At 41.2% G+C, this 26,355-nt stretch overlaps 2 protein-coding genes across 2 annotated transcripts in view; both read left to right on the top strand.

Annotated features, from left to right (window-relative positions):
- The window catches only part of dym (dymeclin), a 40,398-nt gene extending 36,370 nt beyond the window's left edge, over positions 1 to 4,028 (top strand). Inside the window, exon 17 of the mRNA XM_079486993.1 lies at positions 2,359 to 4,028. Coding sequence (XP_079343119.1) covers positions 2,359 to 2,508 — 150 coding nt within the window. The 3' untranslated portion in view covers positions 2,509 to 4,028. The remainder of the gene's footprint in view (positions 1 to 2,358) is intronic.
- A 9,898-nt stretch (positions 4,029 to 13,926) lies between these two features.
- On the top strand, positions 13,927 to 25,051 carry smad7 (SMAD family member 7). Its single transcript, XM_079486344.1, has 4 exons — positions 13,927 to 15,052; positions 15,605 to 15,658; positions 19,092 to 19,157; positions 24,211 to 25,051. The coding sequence occupies exons 1-4, from the start codon at positions 14,596 to 14,598 to the stop codon at positions 24,747 to 24,749; spliced, it is 1,116 nt and encodes a 371-aa protein (XP_079342470.1). The 5' UTR covers positions 13,927 to 14,595; the 3' UTR covers positions 24,750 to 25,051.
- The last annotated feature ends 1,304 nt before the right edge of the window (positions 25,052 to 26,355 follow it).

Raw genomic sequence — 26,355 nt, 5'->3', positions numbered from 1 at the left:
TTAACGTGAACAGTGTACCTGAAAGCTCGCTACTCCTTAACAAATAATCCAATTGCATGCCATTAAGTAAAATCATACATCATGTTACACTAAACAAGCATCCAAAACATGACTGTGATCGGACAAGGGATATGTTTCCTGTCTCACAGGAACACAGTGTTAGACATATAATGCACTATACATTAAACGTTGCTCCATATTTACACATTTATAAATATAGAACATGTCTGGCTGGTTGTAAGATGCTGTATTGCATGTAAACCCAAATTGCTACTCAGCCAGACACATGGCAGCAGCTCAATGCATTTAGGCATTTAGACGGGGTCATTTCTTAAATGGACCTGAAAAGCTGATTCTCCTCAAGTGTACTATATGTGTGAAATCATGCATAGATACAGTCAGCAACGGTTCATAGAGACTGTCAATCTTCAGGCGTTGGTGGTATCATCCACTTGGATGTGTTAGGATGCGAGTCCTGAGCCTACTCGACGAATGCAAAGCTGCTTTAGACGAACGCCTTAAATCGCTCGAACCCGAGATTGCTGCTTGCAGCTATATTTTTGGGGGGGTTTCTTCATACCATTCATTTGATAATTTTCCAGTCTTGCATAATTTCAGTTCATTGTTTCTGTGTTGCTTTTTTCTTACGTCCACAGTACACTGCTGAAATGTGTTTTCTGTAAACCTTTTGCCAAAACGTACAGTAAAAGATTTACATTTAGTCATTAAGCAGACGCTTTTATCCAAAGCGACTTACAAGGAGTTCGTGAAGCAATAAGCGATATTTCATACATACGATTTGAATAAGATTAGTATTTTGGAAACATGGCTAAAATAATGTTGTAAAACAAAATGAAGAACCATGCTGCCATATAATAAACATTCTAGAGAAATAGAAAATAATAGACGGTCAACATCTGACTGACATAAGTGTTGGTTTTCTTCATTGTACATAATGTAATGTGGTGTTTGTTTCTGCTCTACTTGTGTAATTGAGGCGTGAGAATATCACATTGGATTCAACCTCCCCTGTGTTCCTCCATCAGCCGCTCTGAAACCTTTGGACCGCCCCGCGCTGGTTACGCGAGACGCTCCGTGTCCTCCCCCGCGTGACGGGACGGCTCCGTTTGCTCCGCAGCTGTGAAAGCGTCAGACGGACCTTCGGGGCTGGTGAATAGAGCGTCAGTGTAGCCGAGCCAGCGGACCCGGAGTCAGAGAGTCCAGCCAAGCTTTGAGCCCTTTCTGTGGAGTCAGATATGAAGGCGCTTCAATACGGCCTCTGTCTCACACAATGAGAGCGGCGGGGAATATGAGAGGACCAGCGTGAATTATTCATACTGATGGCCAGCTTACCTGCCACTCACCTGAACGTGGGCTCGGGTCGGGTCACCGTCCGTAGAACGGCCATCGTCTCCCAGCTGCTAGTTTTGGTTGATCGTGTGTTGTGTGTGTGAAGGGTATTGTGAGGCGGCTCCAGCTGCTCAGTTATTTCTTCTAGACATCAAAATGGAGAGCGAATGGAAACTTTTGCGTCTCGGATATTTCTCCCGAGATAAAGAGTCCGAAATCTGATGAATGTGTCTGGCATTAGAGTTTGAGAAGAGGCGACGACAATGTGTCAAACTGAGCTCACATTTGTCACGTCTGCAATCAAACGTCAATATTATGGAAGATCTTGATATGTTATCTCAGTAACGTTTCTCGTGAAACTTATTTCACGTCTACAATCTACAGTTCATTTACACTTCCATACTCTCCACCATTTTTATTCCCTCTGAGCAATTGAATTAGAAACACAACTGAGACGGATGTCTTGAGCTATGGAAGCGCAACCTGGTTTAATAAACAAAACCAAAACATCCGCTGAGAAAGTCACATCTCAGAGCGGTAAATTCTATACGCCTGTTGTTAGATAACACCTCACGTCCTCTCTGTGATCCGCTCACGGCCGTCTCAGGTTCAAATCCACACGTATTGTTTTCCCAGAGGTTAAGAGACTTGTGTTCAAACACGAAGAGAAGCGTCTGAGGTCTTGCTGCGTGTCATACAATCGATCAAAGTCAAGTTTATTTACCTCACAGGTGTGTGAAATTACACCTGCGTCAAAACTCGAAGCGCTGCCCCTGACACGAGATCCCACAGCTGACAGATGACCTCGCCGCTCAACGCATCACCTCACACTTTTCATTTCCCCCCTCTTCATCTGTTTGTCAACACTTTTAAAGAGCCACAACACCAACAGAAATACAGAAATGAAGTTCATATTATAGAATATATTCATATAAATATTCCCAGAATCTAGTGTCCCAGATCACCATGTGATTTCTTACAAAGCGTGTGTTTGTGTCTCTCTTACAGAAGTTTCCAGAGCTGAAGTTCAAATACGTGGAGGAAGAACAGCCGGAGGATTTCTTCATCCCATACGTCTGGTCGCTGGTCTTTAACTCTGGTGTTGGTCTCTACTGGAACTCTCAGGGCATTGAGCTGTTCAGCATGGACTCACAATAAACTGAGCCATAAATTCTCTGTGTATAGAGCGATAAGACTTTTCAGTCTGTGTGCGTGTGTGTCGGACGATGAAGTGCCTCCATCGTGAGTTGTTTTGGTCCCTTCTGTGTGTTAATGTGGGGCTCACAGGCTTCCGTCCGTGTCATACAGGACAAGTGATCACCCCAACACTGGCTGCACTGAATTGTGGGAATGGTACAAATGTGCGTATGTCTTATGAATCGGTTTGTTTATACTGATGTTCATCATCATTTCTGTTTTTGTGTTCGGAGAGGAAATTGTAACCAAATCTTTTTCAGTTAACTGCTGGTCAACGTGACTCAGAATGTGAGTCTGAATGTTCCGTTTTTTTGCTTTGCAAAGACGTTGAACCCCATTAAGATGTTTGTTGCATATTATGCACAGATTGATCACATATCACGAAGTCATATAGTCAGGGGATGAATACATATATGTTTTGGGTTGTTTTATAGGACGCTTTGCTGTTTTAAATTAATTTATTTATTGTCACTACATTTTGTTATTTTGCTCAAATATGACCCGTATACAAACTCCATATGAGGAAAGATAAACCAAACCATTTTTTTATAAATTGATTTTGTTTATTGATGTTTTGCCGTTTGTCTTTCCAGTTGGGAAATATTTAAATTAGGTTCGAAATAATATGAACACATTTAGATACTTGTGTAATAAAATATAAGCATCTTTCACATGTAAATGCAGCCGAGTGTCTGATTTATGTATATATATATAAATTTGGTTATTTGCATGTACATTATTGTATAAACAGAAGATATTTGTTTGTAGGATTACCATTTATTCTTTTAGAAACCCTTTTTTGTATTCATTGGTTTTTGCTCTTTATTTTAAAGTCAGGCAATGAAAGTTGAAATTGAATGGAGTGAAGGCTTTACTCATCCACTCTGTTACTTCATGACATCCCTGTTACACAGCACAAACTCACCAGAGGTCATCTTTCAGTTTCACATCTGTTTTGATCAAGTTCTCTCAGGTTGGCGAAACTGGATCATTATTCAGAATCATTCACAGACTTTAAAGTGACAGATCACCCAAAAAACATTCTGTCATCGTTTACTCACCTTTGAGTCTAAATCTGTATAGATGTCTTTGTTCTGAGGAACACGGAGAAAGATATTTGGAAGAACGCTTGTTAGCAAACAGATCTTGGACCCCATTGACTACCATAGTAGGAAAGAAATACTTTATAATATGATTTGTTCTGTTGAACACAAAAGAAGATATTTTGAAGAATGGAGGACAGCAAACAGTTCTGCGGCACTTTTGACACTTTTCTTCAAATTTTCCCACTGTGGGAGTCAATGGGTCCAAGATCTGTTTGGTTTAAGCATTCGTCCAAATATCTGTGTTCATCAAAACAAGGAAATCTGTTCAGATTTAGAAAAAATAGCGAGTGAGTAATTCATGGCAGTTTTCATTTTCAACACATCTATGCGTTTCTCTAATGTGAAATACAACCAATAAAAACTATTATAATCATAATATTGGACATTTTGTTGTTCTTGGTTATGATTTTTAAGGTGACTCAAAGTTGGTATTTCATGCATTCAGACTTCTTTACACTGTTAAACGTGCTTCTCAAGGTCCACTTGTCAAAAAAACTATTTGAACATATGACGTGGTATTTCTCTGCTCGATTCACTCCTCCACAGGTTTTGGGTGTTTTTTTCAAACGTGGATTCCTGTTTCGTAACGAAGGTTCTTAGTCCCTTATTGGACAGTTCTCCCAGAGAAGTCCACGCGTCGTCCAGCCAGCGTATGAAAGAGTTCGCCCATCAAAGACGCTTCACTCAGCTGACGGGAGTTGAGCTGTGTTTGTTCACTGCATTTGGGTGATGGATGTTATATAACGGGTGGATATGATCTAAAACTGGTTTTGGAGATCTTTTGAAACTGATAGATGGGGTGGTCGCAGCTCTAAAACATGGCGGACATGAACCGCACGCGGTAAGTGAAACTAAGTCACACGTCTGTGTTTTGTTGGCAGTGGCCACGTACGTGCGTAATATAAACAACAAAGGGATTCATGCGATGATGTGTTGTGTGCTCTTGCTTCAGATCCGTCCCCCTGCCCGCCGCCAGCAGCTGGTCGTCTTCCAGAAATAATCAAACAGGTATCTCTCTTTTATAAATTTGAACAAAGTAAATACTCTTCAAAGATACCACGTATGCAATACTACTATAAAGCTCCTCAAGATTGATATGAGATTTGCAGAAACTGCGCGTTACCTCATCTTTAAAGGTTTACACCAAAAGAAAGAAAGTGTGTATACCGTAAGACATGTTTGAAATGATGTCATCACCTTTCACAATATACCGGTATAGACGATATTATTGGCCCTTTCAGTTCAATTCTGTCCAGTTTCAGAATAAAAGACCTACTGATGACAATTTTGCAAACAGGTAATTTTTGAAAAATTCGTTGCTTACCAGAAGCTGATATTTTTGTGTGATTGTTCAGTGTGTAGGTGTGAATATTAAGCTATAATAACCTGAACACCATAATATTATCAGTACTTTAATATGCTTCTAAAAGTTCACAACAGTTCATGTGTTATGCATGATATTAGATGTTTTTCATTTGACATTGACAGACTTTCTCTTCTGAAAAAGCAATATTGATGACTCACGCTGCACTCACACGCATGAATGTTTTCTCTTCTATCGGAACGTGAAGCAATAAATGACTCTTTCTTGAGAGTTTGTTTTATTTGTTTTTCTTTCTGATTGTCTGTTGACATTAAAATGAGTCGTTTAAGAGATAAAAGCTCCGGTTTCTCTCTTGAGGTTCTAGTATAACCCGGCAGGAATGTTCGGGAAGTCGACGTTTACTGTAATTGTAGGTCACGGCGAAAGAAGAATTTCCATTAGAAAAATGTGCGTTCTTCAAATGCATGTGTGTGTTTAAGGTTTCGAAATGTCTTTCATTTGATCAAGTTCTCTTTATTTGAGTTATTTTATTATTAGGAGCTGGTGTTTGTTGAGGCAAGTATCAGTGTTATTCCTCATAGGGTTTAATGATATAAACAAACACAAAAAGCAAGTACATTTAGTCATTTAGCAGATGCTTTTATCCAAAGCGACTTACAAAGAGTTCGGGGAGCAATACGCGATACGTCATAAGTTCAACAGAATAAGAAAATAACCCTCTTTGCCAGTCTTCAGTAGGTCCATGTGACTTCGGTCATCATTAGAAAAGCTCATTTCTACGTCCCAAAGAACTGTTCTTTGAAATATCAAACATCCGTTATTCTCATTCATTTAAAGATTAAACTAAAACTTTTCTTAAGACTTTTTCTCAACGTATAGGATTTAATAAAGAAGCCTTTAACATCTTCAGTAACATGAAAGAAAGTAAAAGGTACTTCAGTCTTTAAAAAGGTGAGATTGTATGGTTCTGATTCTCCTATGGCATTGCTGTAAAGAACCCTTAATAGAGCCTTTATTGTGTTTATTTAGATAATTATGGATGTGACATTTTATATTAGGATGTGACATCAATACGCTAAGATAATGTATTTGTTACGAATATATTGAACCATCTTGTTCATATTTTACCAGACCCTTGTTGATACAGTCTAAACCTCAGAGAAATATCAGTCTATGGACAGGTTTTCTATTTTAAAAAAGACAAGCAAACATGCATTATGGATGTGACAAAAAAATGACAGTGTTTTCGGGAGACGACAAATCTTTTAGGTTTCCTGCGAATTAAAATGCCCAAACCTGAAGCAATAATACCCGATGAATAGAGAAGTGATGGCTCTTTATAGAATATAAAACCAGTTATACAATCCTAAAAATGGCTGAAAAAGATGCTGAAGGTTTCACTGTGTGAGATTATTTGCACTTTCTTTATTCCTGGCTCCGTCTTTCAGGTGATATGTACGGTGGGATTGCGAGTATCATATTCCCAGCAGACCGTGACATCTTGTTCTTTAATAAGATGAATTTTTATTATCGGACACAAGAAACAAGAAAGTGATGTATTTTATTGCACCCGCTGCATTTGTATGGATGTGTAGATCTGGACGTTTCCTGCTCGTGGGTTTTTCACTTGGAATTGTTAATCGGGGTCATTTGTAATCTTGGGTTCCTGTTCGACTGTATAGTGATGTATAGGAATACGAACAAATGTATACGGTCAGTCAGAGTATCAACTGTCCTACACAGATGAATATTTCATGAGGAAAGCATTGTTACCTTTATAATTGGTTGCACTGCATTGTTTCACACTGTACACCTGTTCTGGTGAAACCCTTCAATAAACAGAATAGAAATGTTCTGCAAATTGTTTATCATTATAATGATTTAAATGAAACATTGAACGGAGAACATTGATGTCACAAATTCCTACAATTTGATTCCATGCTCAAAAGAAATTAAGTTTTTAAAAATGAGAGACATTGTAAACATGTCATGTTTAATCATTTCTGTGTTGTTTGTGATCGATTTGCATGTTGACTACAAAAACAAACATCTCCTTTTTTTGTATAATGATTTAGAAACGATTCGTTTAATGGATTGTTTACTTGTTACTTGCTGTTTACATTGTGGATAGTTTTACACGTTCATATTAATAGATTTGTGAACAAATGTCTCTGCGTGTGTCTTTGTGTCTCTGTTCCTCTGGGTATTTCCCGATACGTGCGTTGGAGACAGCCGACAGCAGGTCATTTGTCTGGGTCAGTCTAAAATCCCCACCCACTCCGACACGGCTGGGGCATCACCATGGCGACGGTGATGCTATTGGCATTTGGCACAGTTTGACAAAGAAACATTAAAGGTGCCGTCACACAGGAACCTTCACTATCCTGTCATCGTCTGAGAGCAGAACATTTTCATTCAGACAGCGAGTTTACTAATGCAGTAAATGTTGTTTGTTAAGGGAATGATCAGATTAAAATTATTTATCATTTTAAACACGGGCTCAACTTTCAACGTCTTTCTGCTTCTTCTTCTTGATCTAACAGGGTGTCTTTTTTTTCGAGATGCATCACTGAGCTCTTGTCGGCAACATTCTTTTCTGAATGACTCGAATATACGGCTTGGTTTTACAGAGCAATTCAATGTCATATAAGACTCATAAAACTGAGGTCTAGAGGTCAACCGACTCTCAGAAGTTTTGTCTTTACGATACCTTTCATTGACAGAGAGAGAGAGAGAGAGAGAGAGAGAGAGAGAGAGAGGCAGCCGGCAGATAGAGCCCAGCATATGGCATCCCATCTGGGGCGATGGAGCGCGGGAGGGCGTTTATGTCTGTTTGTGTTCAACGCTAGACAAGACGACATTGACTGCGGTGTGTACTTCCCTGTTGTTAGCACACTTCCCTTTTACTGCAGTCTCTCCATCAAACCTCTCATCTGTTTGAGGACAATTCACCCTAATAAAATAATTGAAGGTCTGAGAAAACATTTAGTGTTGCATTCAAGTAAACACATTGATAGCAATCAGAAATAAATATGTTTCTGCTCAATACTGTTTGAAAATGTTGTGTGTATTCAATGCTTTTGGTGCATTCAGATGTTGAAACATTGTTATTTTTATTGATGATAATATGATAGAAACAAAATATTTCTAATACTGACATGACGGCAAACATGAGTCCAAAGAACGTCCACTTAAACTTTTCTCTACATGATCTGTTTTATTGTCACCAGCCTATCCGTCTGACCTCTGACCTCATTTAAAGAGTGGTTTTCCTGTGGTCACGTCACATACAGCTCATGTCAGACCTGCCAGCAGTTCATTAATCTGTCTCGGACGTTCTCTGAAACATCAGCTCACACGCTTGTTTCAATGTCCAGTTTGCAGAAAACCAGTGAAATACGCCTGACACAATTTAGTACAGTAAAAGTCTGTTGAAAAACAAACAAAAACATCATGTTGTCTTAACTTATATTTTGATATGCTGGGCAAAAGATGTAATATAATCTAAAATGTGAAATCACAATTTAAAGCCACGAGACTACTACTAAAACTGAATTCCAGACTACTACCTGAAGATGTGTGATGCTTTTCACTGCTACCGCTGTTGTTTATGTTAAACAGATTTTTGGAGATATGATGGAAGCACAGGGAGAATGTGAAACGTTGCTGTATAGAATCTGTAAAGAAAATCAACCCATCAACTTTAAAAGATTCGAACGAACACGAATAAACAAATAAAGAAAACATAAAGGAAGAAATTGAATTGATGGCTGTTGTTGTTTTAGTATAGAAAAAAAGGCCGACGTCCTATGAGAATGTGTGACACCAGCAGATCTTCATGAGCTCACCCGGCGCCAGTGGGGAATCCACAAACAATAGCGAGCCATCATCATCATCATCATTATCTTCCTCTCCAGTGCCCTGCAGCCACGCAGACTGTCTGCAATACAACTGCGCTCTGTCTGCACCACAAACATGATATGATCTCTCTCTGTCCATTATGGGATGGCTCGTACTAAAGTCCGAAGATAGGATACAATTCCCGCTGCTTGAACTTTGGATACATTTTTCTGTTGCACTTTTTTTCTCATCCGTATGTGTTTCCTTAAGTCACGTGCTTCTGTATTTGAATAGCATGTTTATTCGTATTGTCTGATCAGTGTCACAATGTCATAACGTTATTAAAGTGCTCGCCAAACGTCAGGCCACACATGTGCTGCGTCACATGGTCACTGTGACGTGAGGCGCGACGCCGCCCGTCTGTCACCCTGCAGTCACCCGGCACGCGTCATTGTGCCTTTCCATTGATCAGAGGGCGTGACCTCCCTCGTCCCTTTAAAAAACACCCGCGGAACTACTTCATTCTGAGGGCTTGATGGGGGTTTGACCTTTACGATGAATGGCCAGTTAAAGTATCCCTTATGGATTAAGTGTGAGAAAAGTGCTCTTCCTCATTTTAAACTCATTTCCCTTTATACCTCTGCGCTACAACCTTATTTTAACTCCTTTTATCAAACCAAACCTTTTACATTTAGTCTTTTAGCCATTTAACAGACACTTTTATCCAAACTTACAGAGAGTTCAGGGAGCAATAGCCCACATAACAATTTTGTGTCGGCCCAGCTCCGGCCCACACTAATCCCTTTCCCTCGGCCCACATACAACAATGAATGACGGCCCTAGGGTGGCCCAGATCCAAATTACAGACCACGACCAGATATGGGCCGCAACTGGTCCGAGCCTCAGCCAATTAATAAGCCATAAGTGGCCCTGAACTGGATTTATTTCTGGGTGCCGTATCATAGCCAAAAGTAAACCAGATCAATGCCAGCTTTAACCCGAAAGCCCACAATTTTGCCATACCTCAGCCCACTTTGGCCAAAATCATGTGAACAAATAACTTCCAAGAACTGAATTATGTTTTTAATAAACATTTTTATGTAACATATAAAGTGAACACATTCATTGTGTTGAATACAAATTTGTTTAAAAATATATTTTATGTCAAACGGAAACTTTTAGACTTGAAATGAACAATAATAACTTAAGACTTGAAAAATTAAACCAAAGACAGAATAAATGAAAACGTTATAAACCAAAGAGAGACCAAATTAAAATTTACAAACAACATAACACATGTTTGAAACAACTAGAGGGTGAGTAATTCAGACATAATTTACATTTTTGGGTGGAGTATCCCTTAAAGTATGGACAACTAACATTTTAAATCTCCATTACAATTTCTGCCCCTTTCTGTGAAATCTAATTCTGAGAGAATGAGCATCAGTTTGTTTTCAGGTATTCATTTCAATATGATTTAGATCTTTGACATGGCCTTAGTCAGTCAATATTAAATGTATCAACAATTATATTTTCACATAATGTTATGTACATTATGTTATGATTTTAAGTAGAAAACAACTTCTGCTGGGTTTTCAAAGGCAGGGTCACATGTTGTTTTACAATAACAATTTTAAAGGGTTATTGAAATGTATAGACAATGAGCCTTAAAAAAGCTTAGCCTCGTTTTTCTAATGTGCAATTTTAATTACATAAATCAGATCACTACTCATGCTGCACACTAACCAAAAATGATGGACCGTAACTGCAAGCTTTTAAAACCCATCTTTCCATTAATCCCTCTCATATTCAAGTTCTTGGCAAAAGAGTTTGCGATCGGTGCTCTCATCATTCTCCACACAGCGTCTCTGGTGTCTGTCCCGCCTTTCAAAGCCAACATGGATATCTGTGAATAAACATTTTATCTTTGTTAAAATGTACATTTTAAATTGTATATATGTATTGGTCCAGAAAATGGCAGTTCTCCATACCTAAATATTACGTCAAGGGAGTTTTGTGAAGTTTGCCTAGGCCAAGCACGCCTCTGTAGGGGAAAATAAAGATTGTCACTAACATTCATAACAATATTAATATTTTATTAATATTCAGATACCACTCAAAAATGAAAAGGGTTGATCTCCCTTGAAATTGTAGAAAACAACTTTTTATTATAAATCATTATAGACGGCAAATTGAGTGTTTTAAACTATATTTTAACTCAACTAAAGATATTTTATTAACCCTTTATACATAAAACAATCCTACATAATTGAAAGAACATTCTGTGAAAATGTTAAATATTGACTAAATAAACCCATGTCAAAGATGTATACCATAGAGATGGAATCAAACTTTAAAGCTCATTATCTCAGTACTTGATTTTCATTAACAGTTTAGCCATTCCAGAAAAGAATGTTGTGTTTAAGGGTCTTAAAACATAAAGGACATTATAGTGCCACGTTTATATAACTTGCAGACAATTGAGCTGTTACAAATTAACAAACATATTTATAATCAGGTACATTTAGAAAATATTGAATGTGTCCCTTCAAGATAGGCGTTTGGCTATTTCAATTGAAGATCAAACCACCACTGTTTTCCTCGAGGTAGATGCGATGGTGTATTACAGCAAATAGAAAACAATTACTCAATTGAACAATATCTTGTTTTTATCAAGGCCTGTACGGCAATCCTTGTTAGTTTCCTACAGGCTAACGGTATTTCATCAGTTTGTGGCAAGAATGCCAACGCTTGTTGCTAAACCACCTGTTAACGTTAAGCGTTATGAAATGAGTGTTGTTTATAACCAAAAGCAAGTGCACTGTACGCTGGCCAAGCGCTCTCGTACTTACAAATCGTACTTAATTAACGCAGATTCAGAATGTGTTTAGAATGAATTGTTTGATTTTTCTTGCAGGTCTTTTTTTTCTCTAATACCCAGCTGAAGATATCAAGAGCTCAGATGTTGGCCTACAGTTCATCACACTGACCTCTTTGATGTTCCCTGAAAGACTGACTACTATCATTTCATTAAGCTAAACCGAGCACCTGTGACAGTTTGTGGTGTTTGTATTTGAAAAGTCACACATGTGTGTCAGTAAATTGAAGGTTTTGTCATGAGCTGCTGTTCTATTTTTATTCACAACACAACAGTTGACCTGTTACCTTGCAGTTTGTGTTTACATTGTGTGAGCATATTTTTTTGGTTCAATGTTTGTTATTCAAAGTTATTAAACATATTTTTGAGGGTCTATTCATTTTTATGTTTATTTCACAAATATACTTATATATTTGCCATTTCTATATTTGCTCCAAAATTAGATTTACATTTATCAGACGCTTTTATCCAAAGCGACTTACAAGTAGCTTTTTTTTTACAGTGTCACATTACTGCAGAGCAATCGGGGGTAAGGTGTCTTGCTCAAGGGCACTTCAGTCATGACCTGCTGGCACTGAGATTCAAACCTTCTGATCACAAGTCCAACGCTCTAACCACAAGGCCACAGCTGACCCTTTTATTTTAGCCATAAAACTAAAAAGTAGAATAAAATATGATAACATAATAGAAAGCATATTTGAATGTTTTCTCATTATTTATATTGTTATCTCATTTTAGAATTAATTGATTATGAAATTAATATTTCACTTCACTGATACATTATTAACCTATTCTGTTACAAAAACCTTAAATATAGCTTAACCCACTGCTGCACGCTCATTCTCTGCTGGTAAAACAATAGTACCCCATAACAGAAATTCTTAAGGTTTCCATTAAAATACCATCATAAACCCAAATGGACTTTTCTATTAAAACTACGATATATGTAACCTACAAAAATAATTAGCTTTAAATAGACTAAAACATGTGCAAGGGTTTTGTAAGGCCAGGCTACTTAATAAAATAGTCTGCCACTTTGAATAGACAGATAAGTTGAGTGCTGTTTTACTTGATATTTCAGTAGAACTGGTTAACCAAATCTGCCTGTAACCTATAGCCAAAATTTACACTGTAAAATATGTATAAATGTAACTGTGCAATAATTGTGAATTACACAATGTCAAATGTGGCCTACAGTCGCTAGACTGATCTGGGCCACAGACCTGCTATCAACAATCGGCCCAACACCTCCATCCACATTCGGCCCAACTATTGTCTGCCGTCATGCATCCAGTGCCATCACTGCCGCACATGGCCCACACTCGGCTGACATGTTGCATGCCAGTGCCGGCAGTGCGCCAGCAGTGCCAATCTGAGGCCACATTCGGGCCGAGTCCGTCTGCTATGTGGGCTAGGCGATGGGTCATACAGGAACAATAATACTTTTGTAATTTTTTTTTCCAGTACGTCGTTTGCACATGTTTTCTATGTCACATACTCTCATATGTATGAAGCTCAGCTACAGATGCAAACAGAGACATGTTCGTCGTGTCAGTAAAACAGTTTTCTTGGGTCAGTTGTCCATGAGAGAGATGTTTTATTTCTCACCACCAGACGGCACTCATTCACAAACACAGCCAGTGACAAACATTTATCATAATAAATGTTAATGTTGCATATATAAATATAGAGTATTATCATGCTTAACGTGTTTATAATAATGAATAACACATTTATTCTCTGTTCAATACTGTACCCATGTTGATGTTGACACAATATATTTGAAGCACATTTCACAACCTAATGTTTGTTAAATGTCACACAAACAGTTCTGGTGGAGGGATGCGTTCCTTCTGAAATGTCACGATTGCATCATAAATATTTGTTGAGTGTAATGACTGTGTCACATCCTTGTGCGTGCTTCATCCTTAATGCGAGTGTACCTGTGTGCTTGGCGCCAGTGTGTGTGTGTGTGTGTGATTTCTCCAGTCTGAGCTCGTGTTAGACTTTATTTCTCCAACACATCTCGTAAGCGCGCGTTACTTTGTAACTTTGTAAACTCTTTGCCAAACGCATCACGTCCGATGTTGCGCGTTACTTTGTTTCATATTTGCGCAACACAATCACTTTTTTTCCTGCCTGCCTGTTCTTTTTTTCAAAGCGACAGGGTGTCTAGACAACCACATGACCCGCGGCGCGCCAATGAGAGACACGGAGACGCGCGCACACACACTCAGAGAGAGAGAGAGAGAGAGAGAGAGAGAGAGAGAGAGGCGCCTGGTCTTAGTCTTGTCGTTCAGTGTTTTAGTTCTGATCGACTCGCTTGTCGTTGCACAGGCTCTGGATCTCCCACGCATTTATGATTTGGGATAATAATCTGATTTGAACGCGGATCTTTGGGGATATTCCGAGCGTCGTAACATTTCACAGCCAAGATTCGTTCGGAAACACAAGCGCTTAAACACTTTCTGCGTTTCTCAGACGTGGATTTTTACGCCGGTGCCAACTGGATCAGATCCGCGGATTCGGCTTGAGGAAACGGGGCACATGATTTGCTGATATCTGGAGGAACGGAACCGGATCAGTGTTCGTGTGGATTAATATCGGAGCGTTTAGTGGATGTGCGGCGATACGGTGACATCAGAGCGAACGCGTTATCTGCACCAAAACGGACAATCTGCGGGTAGATTTGGTTTTTTTTGGATCGGGTTCTTCTTCGTTTCGTGTCGGTTCGGTTGGTGAAATATTAAAGACTGGCGCATGAAACAGAACGCCTGCGCGTCTCCTGCCCGCCGTTTCTCCGCCGCGTCCTCTCCGGCTCCGGACTCGGACCCCGGGATCTTCATGATTTGCGGACAAAATGGCCGTTTTTTAGCCGGGGAACCCTCTCGCCGTCCCGCATGTTCAGGACCAAACGATCGGGACTCGTCCGGCGACTCTGGAGGAGCCGCGCACCCGTGGAGGGCGACGCGGACACCGGCACGCGCGGCACCGCGGGCTGCTGCCTCGGGAAACCGAGCGGCGGTAAACCGAACCCCGGCACCGAGGCCGAACTGAAATCCCTGACCTATTCCATCCTGAAGAAGATCAAAGAGAAACAGTTGGATGTGCTTTTGCAGGCGGTGGAGTCCAAAGGGGGAGCGAAGAGCCCCTGCCTCCTGCTGCCCGCCAAAGTGGACGCCCGGCTGGGTCAACAGTCGTACCCGCTGCCGCTGCTGCTCTACAAGGTGTTCCGGTGGCCGGACCTCCGTCACTCCTCGGAATTAAAAAGACTGTCGTGCTGTGAATCTTACGGGAAAATCAACCCAGAGCTCGTGTGCTGCAACCCGCATCATATGAGCAGACTGTGCGAGCTCGGTAAGACGTCGCCTTCCGTTTATCAATATATGTATTTGAGAGAGAAAGTCACTTGATGTATATGATGTAGTGTGTGTCATATAAATGATGTAGCAAACAGTGACAAATATATACGACAAGAATATAGGTCCGAGTCGGTTTTATTACCACTTATTATTCAATGCACAGGCGATGGAGTACATCGTTACATTTTTAAGGCATTAATGTGGCACAAGAAGTGCGCATCCTTTTTAGCACTTTAGTCTGTACACATATTTTGCAGATGAACCTTACCACGGTCTGTAATTTACTAGTTTTAAATAACTATTTGTTTGTAGTTTCATGTTCCACGTTAAGTTTATTATTAGTTGTATTTGTATACACAACACACTTTAAAGCTGTGTGAAGTTAGTGTGTGTGTGTGTGTGTCTGGCGCCAGGCGGCTGTGTGTTTATCTGAGCTGTCCTGCCTCTAACCCTCCACACTACACAAACACTTCTCCTGCTGGAGAATGCCAGGCCTTATCATCAGCCCACATCTCCACTCACTATACTCTTCTCTCTCTCTTTCCAGAATCCCCCCCGCCCCCCTACTCAAAATATCCCACGGACTTTCTTAAACCACCTGGTAAGTTGAAGTTTCATATTTAATTCATGCTTACGGTTTACTTGGAGTAATGACGCAACGCAAGGCCGGTGACGTCACACACGCGAATTCCTTCATTTTCTAACCCCATGAGTGTATTTTCCGGGCGGTCTATGTTTTCCTTTAAAAACATCCCTGCGTTACGCATCGGTCTGGCAAAAACGGTTCCCTGAACAAATACCGCCCGATACCGCGGTACCGGGCGCACTATTCGGGGCAACCATACCGCAGTCGTGCACTGTCACGGTAAAGTACACTGACAGTGATGCCAGATCTGTGTGATGTGTTATGATGGAGTTTAGACAGATGAAGCTGATGTCATAGGGTGCCACAATGCCACCTTTGGGGGGGGGGGTCTGCCTGAATGTTTTGCCGCAGGGTCGAGCAGAGAGAGAGAGAGAGAGAGAGTAGATGACTCTCCAATAAACGTCTAGTGTCTAAAACAATCTTGTTCTTCATTCTCTCCTTTGCTTACTCGAGCTTTAATCCTCACATGGCCGTGTAAAGGTGTTGACACGCGTTTGCTCTCCTTCTTGCGCGTCGCTTTGGATAAACGCGTACATGTAGACGAGTAGTTTGTATAAAAGCGGAAGCATGGATCACATAAGTGAACAGCTCAGAGCTGATTTATCTTCAGAATTAGTTTCAGAGTCACTCTCTCTACCCATAATGCCTTGCGCATCATAAGTATGCCCTGTACTCGCCGCAGATAAGCAACACGGAGAGCGTGTTGTATTTGGCAGCGCGCGTAACGACGTTTCCTGCGTTCGGTCTCGTAAAGATCCTTCTATATTCCGGCCAAAAGTCCTCACAGTTTACACAGAAACCGAACACGCTGAAGTTCATCCCGGCCTGCTCGAACCCGGCGCTTGTTTGACATTTATTCATTTGCCAGACGCTTCTATCCAAAGCGACGCACAAGTCGGGGAGAATATAAAGACACGCTCAACGCTACCGTTAGTTGTCTTCGAGTCATTTCCGTGTGAGTTTTAGACGTGAACGTCGTGATTTGCGCGTCTGGTAATGTTTATTATAGGATTTATGACTCTTTATGAGTTTGGTAGCGATGAAGAATGAGAGAACGCGAGACGCGGTGTGGTGGAAGACAGGAAAGCCGATTTGGGGAGGACATTTCCTGCGGACACACACTTCCATTAGCTGCGTACGGCTCTTGGACGACAGACAGGACAATAGCAGGCGGTTGGTTTTCTCAATCTGAAAGAGAGAGTTACGAGAGGAAGTTATTTGTCATCCGTGGACGCTTGTGTGTGTGTTCTGAGCGACTGCGCCTCGTGATAACGTCAGGATGAGGCGGACTGTCTGTCGCACACATGCGTCTGTCGCCGTGATAACTATCCGACGTTCACGCGTCTATGTAAACGCATTTGCATATGAATCGGTTTAAACTCACAATCAAAGCGGCACAAATGAGAGAGTCGGAAAGTTTGGCAACGCTCTTCTAGAACATCCATGCATGCTAATAGAGGCATTTTAATGACAAAAGAAGGTTTCGTCGAGAAATACCAAAGATAGTTAAGAGTGATGGCCCAGTTGAACCAAAAATACAAAATCTGTCATTGTATTCACGCTCGTGGGCTTGGGAGCATGTTTGCGACCCTTTGTTCTGTGGGACACAAAGGAAGATATTATGAGAAATGTCTTTGCCTTGCGTTCATGTCAGTCAACGGGGTTCAGTTTGGTTATGTGGTTGCCAGTGTTCTCAAGATGATCTTCTCGTGTTCTTCCGAAGACAGAAAGTCCTACAGGTTTATGATACAAAAACATTGTCAGTTTTTTAGCAGTCCGTGTTAAGCTGCCTGCATTGGCTGTGCTTCAAGACTTGATTTATTGATGTAATATACTGTAAGTGACATTCTGAACTAGTTAATCCACAATGAGTAAAACCCGGTGTTGAGTGTTTGAATGTGTTTTAGAGTTTTGTGTTTTTAAAAACGAGGTTAAGACGTAAACTAGAATCAGAGAGGTTTGGACGTGACTCTGTTAATCTTGATCAGTCTTTTATGATTTTACTGTAAAACCCACAGACGCATTAAGATCGACTGTCTGTCTGTGAGCCGTCTTGGGGTTTCGTGTAATAATAAGTGTTAGTTGGGCGAGACAGACGGGATCAAACAGCTTGACCTGAGGATGGGCTGTTTGAAAGCTCCGTAACAAAACGGCTTTTTGATTCAGGTTTGAGCGTGTGAAAGTGTCCAGTCCTTTACACTTCTGTGAGCGACATCATTTCACAGTTCACCCAAAGTCCGTTTATGGAAGTCGTGCCACGCGGCGGCCATGTTTGCAACGCCTCTGGGCACTTAAGAGCAAGTCCAGTCCTTAATACTTGACTGGAGGAAGGAAGATCATTTTTTCACAATTGAACAGAATGTCCTATCAATAATTTAACCTGACATGAACTGTACCATAACTTGGGTTTGCTGAGCTTAAATTGCACTACAAATCACCTTTTTCGAGATCGCTGGTCTGCATGCACACAGGCTGGCAGGAGCCTCAAAAGAGTCCGTCCCAGAGAATCATCATTCAGTACTGATTGTCGATTGGCTCGTTTCACTAGAAGGCGGGACTTCTTTTGCTAGAGCGGCCATATTGAGTGTTGCATTCCTCCTGGTTTATTGTAATGGCAGTGCTGCATAGTGTTAACATTAATATCTTTAGTTCACCTCACCATTAACAAACCTTCAGAAGCGTCCTCTGAAAGTATACGTTAAAATCGCACTTCAGAAAAGTGGCAGCACTATGTATTATGTAGGGGCCAATTTTTAGGCATTAGGTAGCCTGTTCTTATGTAAATGTATATTTGCAAACCAAACTAGTCATTGTGTGTACATTACAAACTTGCATTTTAATGATAATATCGTTTTTTTGGATATCGTAGAGGTCAAAGTCTGTTAACTACGTTTATTGTGCTCATTATGCTACCATGCGACGCAAACATTTGTCCTTTTTATTCAAACCTCAAAGTTCAGATGTCTTTTCTTTGTAAGCCACACAAAAACAGTGAGTAGGTGCCCATGCGTTTCTGCCGCACGCTGCATCTGATTGGTCAGGTGAGTCGAAAATCACCACGGTAACAGCACAGTTCTGGTGCGAGCCGCGCTGGGAAATGTTATGATATGACGTGCTTTCTTGAGCAACTGTTAGATTGAGAATAAACGCAGACACTAGATCAGAACATATGTGTTGATGAAAGAGTTGTTGTGTTTTTCCGTCTGTTGGCATGCTAACGTACAGGAGATGCTTTCAAGGCTACCCCATCGATGTAGTACATCCCAAAAACAATCCCGTGATATTTCATAGCTCTCACGCATACCGCGTTCTTGGCAAAGACTTTCACATTGTACATGGAAAAACACAAGTCCCTGTGATTGACAGCTGTCATTCTCTTTCTCCGCAGATTCTCCAGGTTCTGCTTCCACTGAAACCGGGGGAACGGTTTATTCAGCCCCTATGGGGTTCTCAGGTAAGAGCATTATATATTTCATCCTATATATTTCCATTTCTTCATGTGTTCTTCTGTAGCTCCGAACACGCACAAACGGAGACTGAGAGAGTGTTTACGAGCGAGCGAGCGAGACAGAGAGAGAGAGAGAGGGCATGTTAGTTCTAGGCTGGGATCCTGCATACAGATGTTTCTCATTACGATGACTTTAAAGAGTTTTTATGACGGCGTTTAATTCAGGGCTTGGCGTTTGTGTGAGGGGTCTTTCAGGCTTTTCAGATAAGAGCGGTTGACTGATGGAAGCTTTACATAAACACATGTTAAAGTGCAGAGCTCAGAGTCGAGTGTGTGTGCTATAGGTTATTCAGTGAATGTGTGTGTCGCTCCCCTTCTCTGGCCTCCTCGGCCCCGGCATTTGTTTTATGTGTCTTGTGTGTGTTTGTGTGTAGCATGAAAGAACAGCCGCTCCTGTACCGACACACAACAAACAAACACCTCCTCTCCTCCGGATCAAACTGCATTTCTACTGAAGGAAAAGTCATTCTAGCCTCTAACATAAAACTCATTTATTTACACATGTCATTTGTGTGCTTGACTTCATGGCTGTTGCATCAAAAGCATCAATATACAGAATCGTAAGTGTTTGGATGTAAAATAAGATCTCCAAACATGTGTTTTCCTGTTGAAGTGAGTGAACGAAGCTCAGAGAGGGGAAATGATCGAGGGAGGAGAGTGTGTGTTGTGGGGTCGGAGGAAGCAAAGTCACACACACACACAGAGTCAAATTTTTCCACTGAAAATGTCTATTTGACCTTCTAATTCCCTCTCTTGACCTCTTTATGAAGTGAGAGAGCGAGAGAGAGAGAGAGAGAAAGTTCTTTAAATTGAAAATAAGAATTGAGAGAGAGACATGCAGATAGATTTGGAGACACGACTGTTTAACATAGTTGCACTAATACTTACGGCCGTAGATAAATTCAGTTTGTGTATCACACCGTTCTTGTTTATTGATTGTGTGTGTTGTGTGAAAAGTCCTAAACTCGCTCCGCTCTGAAAACGTTTGATGTAAACAAACATTTTCACTAAGATTGCTTTATCAATATAGCTACATATAGTTTTTCATAAGTGGTGTTCGATTTGATTATTTAAAATAATAATAGTAATCTTCCCCGTGTGTGTGTGTGTATTGGGGATTATTTGATAAGAGTGTCTGACTTTTGTTTGTTCTGGTTAGTCTGACGTTATTGACTCTAAGAGTTGACTTTAATACAAGAACACCAACACACTAAATTCGCAGTGAGAGAGAGAGAGAGAGAGAGAGAGAGAGAGAGAGAGAGAGATTGGGGTCGTGTTAGCTTTGGCTTACATTTCTATATTTTTGGTTCCAGATTCTGAGGCCTAACAAAGCATTACAATCTCTTTCTAATAGCTTTTTAGTTATCGTTATTTTCATCTCCTATAAATGTGACATGTGTATTTACAGCTTTTGGTCTGTGTTACAGTTATTTATGGACGTGACAACCAAATATGCGTTAGTTACAATCCTCTAATCTGATTGGATAATCATCTCTGCGGAAGGTCTGGTTGGCAGCCTTGAGTTCTCAGTAGTTATGCTTTTTGTCATTTTGTGCTTTTAGAAAGAACAGATCCATTTTTTGAGTGTGGAAACTTGTTGCATCACGGCTGTTCCTGAAACATTTCCGCCGAGCCACAATCAGGTCTTTATAAATGTCCCGTGAACGCTTGAGCCGAGAGACCCCAGAAGGGTCGCATGTTTCGGGGGCCTACGCCAACAGCCAAAGAGCTCAGTGTTACTGTGACAACCTCCCGTCTCATTCCAGGGTTGTTTGGGTTAGCCGAGGAGGAAAGGCCAGCACAGGAAATGACATCATGCCTCGGAGGGAAAAGCCTTGAGCTTTGGGTAGGGCCTCCCGGTCGCCTCCGCAAAGCGGAAAGAAAACATTTCAAGAAAACGACACAAAGACGTTACTTAAAGCGGCCTAGAACAACTTAGTCCGACAAAACATTTGGAAGTGCGGATTATGTTTTTTATTGTCCTTTTGATCAATCGAAAACAAAAACGAGCACGCAGATAAAAACGCAAACGGAAGTAAAGAAATGCAACAACAACTAACAAAAAAGTCATTTATAGTGAAATATCCGCGATGCCTTCGGGTCGACACAGACATCATAAACCACAAACATTTCCCTAAACCACAATACCGTGTTTAATAAGGGATGTCTTCATTCAGAAACGTCTCCGGTCTGACTCGTATCACGCCTGCGGATGAAATCCAGAATATAATTAAATGCTTCTAAACGACAGAACAAAGCCTTAACAATCAAAAGCTTCCTGCATTCAACCTGCCCGACTGGATGTCTAAAACACACACACATACACGCAACGATTTGGTTCCCACGGTGATGGTTAACATCCTGGATTGTGAACAATGGCGGTAGTTATTCTGTCCTGACCACCGTGTGTGTGTGTGTTGAAGCCATATGTCAGTGATATCATAAGCAGTCGTGATGCTCCAGACGAATGCAACTGTTAAGTGACAGCGTTAAAAAGACGTAATCTGGATGTTCTGGAGATCTATCTTGAACTCCTATGAATTATACAAGACTTTTATTAAGACTCGTTGATTTTATAAATATCTAGTTTGGTTTAGTTTTTCTGCTTTTAAATGGTGGTGATAGTTCTCTGACCTTTGACCTCTGGATGTGTCAGTCATAAAAAGCCATTTCCTCGCCCAGACACACCTATGAACAGTACACACTGAAAAACGTTGTAAAATCCGAACGTCTTTTCTGTGTGTTAGTGCACAATAGAGGCTGATGTGAAGTATTTCCTTTGCGTTGCAGGTTTTCCTGAGTGTGTGTGTGTGTGTGTGTTATGTAATGGCTCTCATACTAATTGGCAGTTTCCTTTATTGACTTCCAAACAAAGACGCTCTGCCAAACATTTGTCTCTCGTGTCTATCTCTCTGTTCAAAGTGTGTGTGTGTGATAACGCCCGGGGAAGAGATCATATTTATAGAGCTGTAACCGACACACACATCAGAGGCTTCTGCCGCCAGCTTTATTTGTTTAGCCGGCATTTTGCACGACTGCTCATGTATGACTTTGGAGATTTTGAGTACATACCGGAGCTGCACACGCTTGCTTTAATGTTGTAAAGCGCGTAGGGTGATGGACATTTTTGTGCAGGTGTGTGTCGTTGGAGTCACGCGTCCTTTGGCAAGCGTGCGACACACATGGCATCACCTCCCGTGAACCACAACCAGAAGAGAAGCGATCAATAACACCCACTGACTTTCCTCATGTGTGTGTGTGGAGACAGACAGAAATAATCATTAACTTTTCCAGACTGCTGAGTGTGTGTGTGTGATTCCATTAGATGTCCAAACTCTCCTGTGTGCTGTTTTTCTCAGTTGATGTACAAAGTGACTGTTTAAAAAGCTGAGTCGCCTTAAAAGGAAAAACTTTGCCCCATGTTCTCAGAAAACGTAAGTCACCGTGTGTGTGTGTGTCTGTGTGTGTGTGTGGGTTTGGTATGCGAGTGCTCAGACTTAAGGGAGTCAGTGTGGATTGAGGAAAGATGGTTTGTTACCTGAGGCGGTTTAGTTCAAAATGGAGATTTGACTTCAGCTCAACCACAAACAAAGACTTGAGAGAGTGTGTGTGAGACCAGTCAGTCATGCACTCATGCACAAAAAACACACACAATTCTAGTGTTTATCTTTCATAGTCTTGTACTATCTTACAATTTGTTCTGCAGCGTTTGAGTTATTTGTAACACTTGCAAACGTTTTGGTGATACATCGTGACTTTTGCCATGTCAATAAAGAACATTTCAGTTGGAGAGAGAGAGAGAGAGCGCATTTAAACTATCATGATTCAGGATGTCCGTTGAAAGCTGGAGGCTAAACAAGATGTGATCCAGAACTGCCATTGACCCACTCGTGTGTGTGTGTGTGTGTGTGTGTGTGTGTGTGTGTGTGTCATGTTGCACACTCTATTTTAGGACACACTCTGCGTCTGGCTGTCACCATGTCAGTCGGGTGACACCTTGGTCACTCAACCGACTGACACACAGATGCCAAACACACACAAAACATTAATACGCACACATTTGTGTACCTGTGCAGTAGTTTGTATTTGTGTGTTATGTAAGATTTGATCAAGTGTGGTTGTCAGAGCAATACACACACACACAGCTAGAGTTTTGGATTTGACGTGTGTGTGAGTGTGTTGTGTTAATGCTGTCATAACAGAGACCGGTAAACTATCAAGATTAAAATAGCATCAGTGCGCCACATAGCAACCAAACACACAACAGCTAAACATTGTGTTGACTGTATTTAAGTTTGTCTGATTTAGGATCCGCGTTGTGATGTAAACCCGTCATAATGAGCAGCTGTGAGCAGGTCTGGGGTCTGTACTTTCTGCTGGTGTGTGTGAGAGAGAGAGAGAGAGAGAGAGGACCATAGAGGTTTGAGACGTGCCCAGACAGACTAACCCCCCTGTATATTATGTTTGTTCACATACAGCTCAGTTTGTTCAGTATGTACGCTACGCTTTTGTTTATACATAGAATATCATGATATCAATATCATGGCAAATCACTGTATGACTACGGCTATGTTTGTGAAGGTTATAATGACGCATGCCAAATGACGTCTCGCTCGCTCTGGGAGTAGTCTGGAGGACTAGAGGATTCTGGGAGTTCTTGATATCTTTTGCAGTCTTACGTTTTTGAATATTTTAGCTGCACGTCTTTTGTGTTGTCATGAATTGCCAGTCGTGACATCACAATCGAGAAGGGATGTTGCCGTCAGACGGTTGTTCAGGTTGGCGAATGCTAGTGTAAACAGACTTTGAGATTCCTCACATTCCCTCCCCGTCTCTCATGAACGGCGATATTAAAGATGCTCGATATGTTTGGCAGAACAAAAAGCGATTTGTGCGTGTTTGTGTGAACTTAAGACCTGCCGTCTTCTCTCATCACATTTTGGCTTTCATTTGCTCGACCCGGCATCTTTTCTAACCTGGTCTCTTCATCTCTCCATAGATTCTCTGGCTCTTCAGGAACGCGGAGAACAGCCTCACTGGTGCGTCGTGGCGTACTGGGAGGAGAAGACCCGCGTGGGGCGTCTCTATTCCGTCCAGGAGTCGTCTTTGGACATTTTTTACGACCTACCTCAAGGCACAGGCTTTTGCTTGGGTCAGCTGGCCTCCGACAACAAGAGCCAGCTGGTGCAAACGGTCCGGGCGAAGATCGGCTACGGCATCCAGCTCAGTCGCGAGGCCGACGGCGTGTGGGTGTACAACCGCAGTTGCTATCCCATCTTCATCAAGTCGGCCACACTGGACAACCCGGACTCGCGGACGCTGCTGGTGCATAAAGTGTTTCCCGGATTCTCCATAAAGGCCTTCGACTTTGAGAAGGCGAAAAGCTTGCGGAGACCCAACGACCACGAGTTCAGTCTGCAGCCGCCGACGGTTTTCACCGTACAGATCAGTTTTGTGAAGGGCTGGGGTCAATGCTACACCAGACAGTTCATCAGTAGCTGCCCCTGCTGGTTGGAGGTCATATTCAATAACCGATAACGCCGAGCCATTCCTTCATCGCCGTGGAGACGGACTAGCCCTTTCCTTTCGTGGACTACGGTTTTCCTTTCCTCCCGAGGGAACGCAAAGGAAAACTCACTTGGACTGGTTTAATAAAGACTTTATTGAAGATTTAATTAAGTGAAATTAAAGCTAAGATGTATTTTATGTTAAATATAAATATATTATTACGTGTAAATACGAAGTTTTATATGCATTGTTATTTATGTATTGTGCAATGTGTTGATGAGACAATGAGAAGATGCACTTTGCTTAATATAAATGCAGACAAGAGAAATGCCAAAATAAAACAAAAAATACTCAAAATGCTGTTTTTATTTGGATCATTTGGTGTAATTGAAAGGGGTTGTTCAACCAAAAAGGAAAATTCTGTGGTAGTCGATGTTGTTTCGTTATCAAGGTTCTTCAAAATGCCTTCTTTTGTGGTTTGCAGAAGAAAGAAAGTCATACAGGTTTGGAATAAGTAATGGGTTAAACTTTCCTTTAAGTTTGTTTACATGTTGACCTTCATGATTTTAAAGCCCATCGTCTCTCAGTAAACCACAAAACATGGCTTCATGTTCCAGTTAAAGCTCTTTATAAATGACGTTGCCGATGTGATTGGGTTACTGTGAGAGCACATTCCCTCGGTGTAAATCAACTGCCCCGGGGGTTGAATGTGTGGCAGGAACAGCAGGACTCTGGGGGAGGGGCTCGTCTGTGGCCCCGTCTAGACTGCAGCCACACCTCCTACTGTCTCTCCTGATATGGACGTCTGGTGGGGGGATTAGGGCCGTAAGCCTGCTCTGACCTGACCGGCCCCGAGAGACAGAGACCTACATTCACAGCCCCAGATTCCGCCCGAACCCGACAGCCTGACAGATGGACCCAAAGGTAAATGATTATGGAACGATCAAATAAAAAGTACAAAAAATAAAGTCTAAGTAAGTTTGTTGGTCTCTCGGGTCACATGTGTGAATGTTTGATTGGTCCTGTAATCCGTCTGTAAAATGTTTGCTGACCAGGAAACCCGGACGGACGCCTCGACCTCACACGCTTACAAACAGACAAAGATATTGAGACGGATAAAACATAAAAACATTGAGACTGATGACTGAATAACAAATGGAGTAAATCAATGTCTTAATAACATTTTTCTTGAAAAATTATTTATAAATAACGTTTGGTGCTTGGTTTGAAGTCATTGATGTCAACGGTCATGTTTTATAACCAACTGAAGGATGAATAACATTTGTATTTTTTGTTCTCACATGAGAAAACATGCATCTACAGTAGAATCGGTGCGTTCTAGAATTGCAGTTTTCTCAAATAAATGCACTAAACACAATACAATATATAGACAATAAAAACTAGTACTATTATAAAAAAAATCTTAATTTACGCAGTGACGTTTAATACAAAAATGCTCCTCCAGATCATTTTCATGTCTAATAATACTGATTTTACAACTCACAAGATTACTGATATTATTCTTCCCTTTTTTTGGCAAACCCTGAACATTAAATCCACCGTGAAGGTGATTTGGAGTGAAAAAGCTTTAGCGGGTTTATTTTGTTGTAGAAAGCGACATAAGCAGCTCACGGAG

The sequence above is a fragment of the Barbatula barbatula genome (assembly GCF_947034865.1).
Source record: "Barbatula barbatula genome assembly, chromosome: 22".
NCBI classification, from domain to species: domain Eukaryota; kingdom Metazoa; phylum Chordata; class Actinopteri; order Cypriniformes; family Nemacheilidae; genus Barbatula; species Barbatula barbatula.
This window is presented reverse-complemented; position numbering and strand designations above follow the sequence as displayed.

Excerpts from the sequence above, each read along its gene's own strand:
- smad7 (XM_079486344.1), top strand. The coding sequence starts at position 14,596 with ATGTTCAGGACCAAACGATCGGGACTCGTCCGGCGACTCTGGAGGAGC. Across the intron at positions 15,053-15,604 it reads GAGCAGACTGTGCGAGCTCG|AATCCCCCCCGCCCCCCTAC; the intron begins GTAAGACGTCGC and ends CTCTCTTTCCAG. Across the intron at positions 19,158-24,210 it reads AGCCCCTATGGGGTTCTCAG|ATTCTCTGGCTCTTCAGGAA; the intron begins GTAAGAGCATTA and ends ATCTCTCCATAG.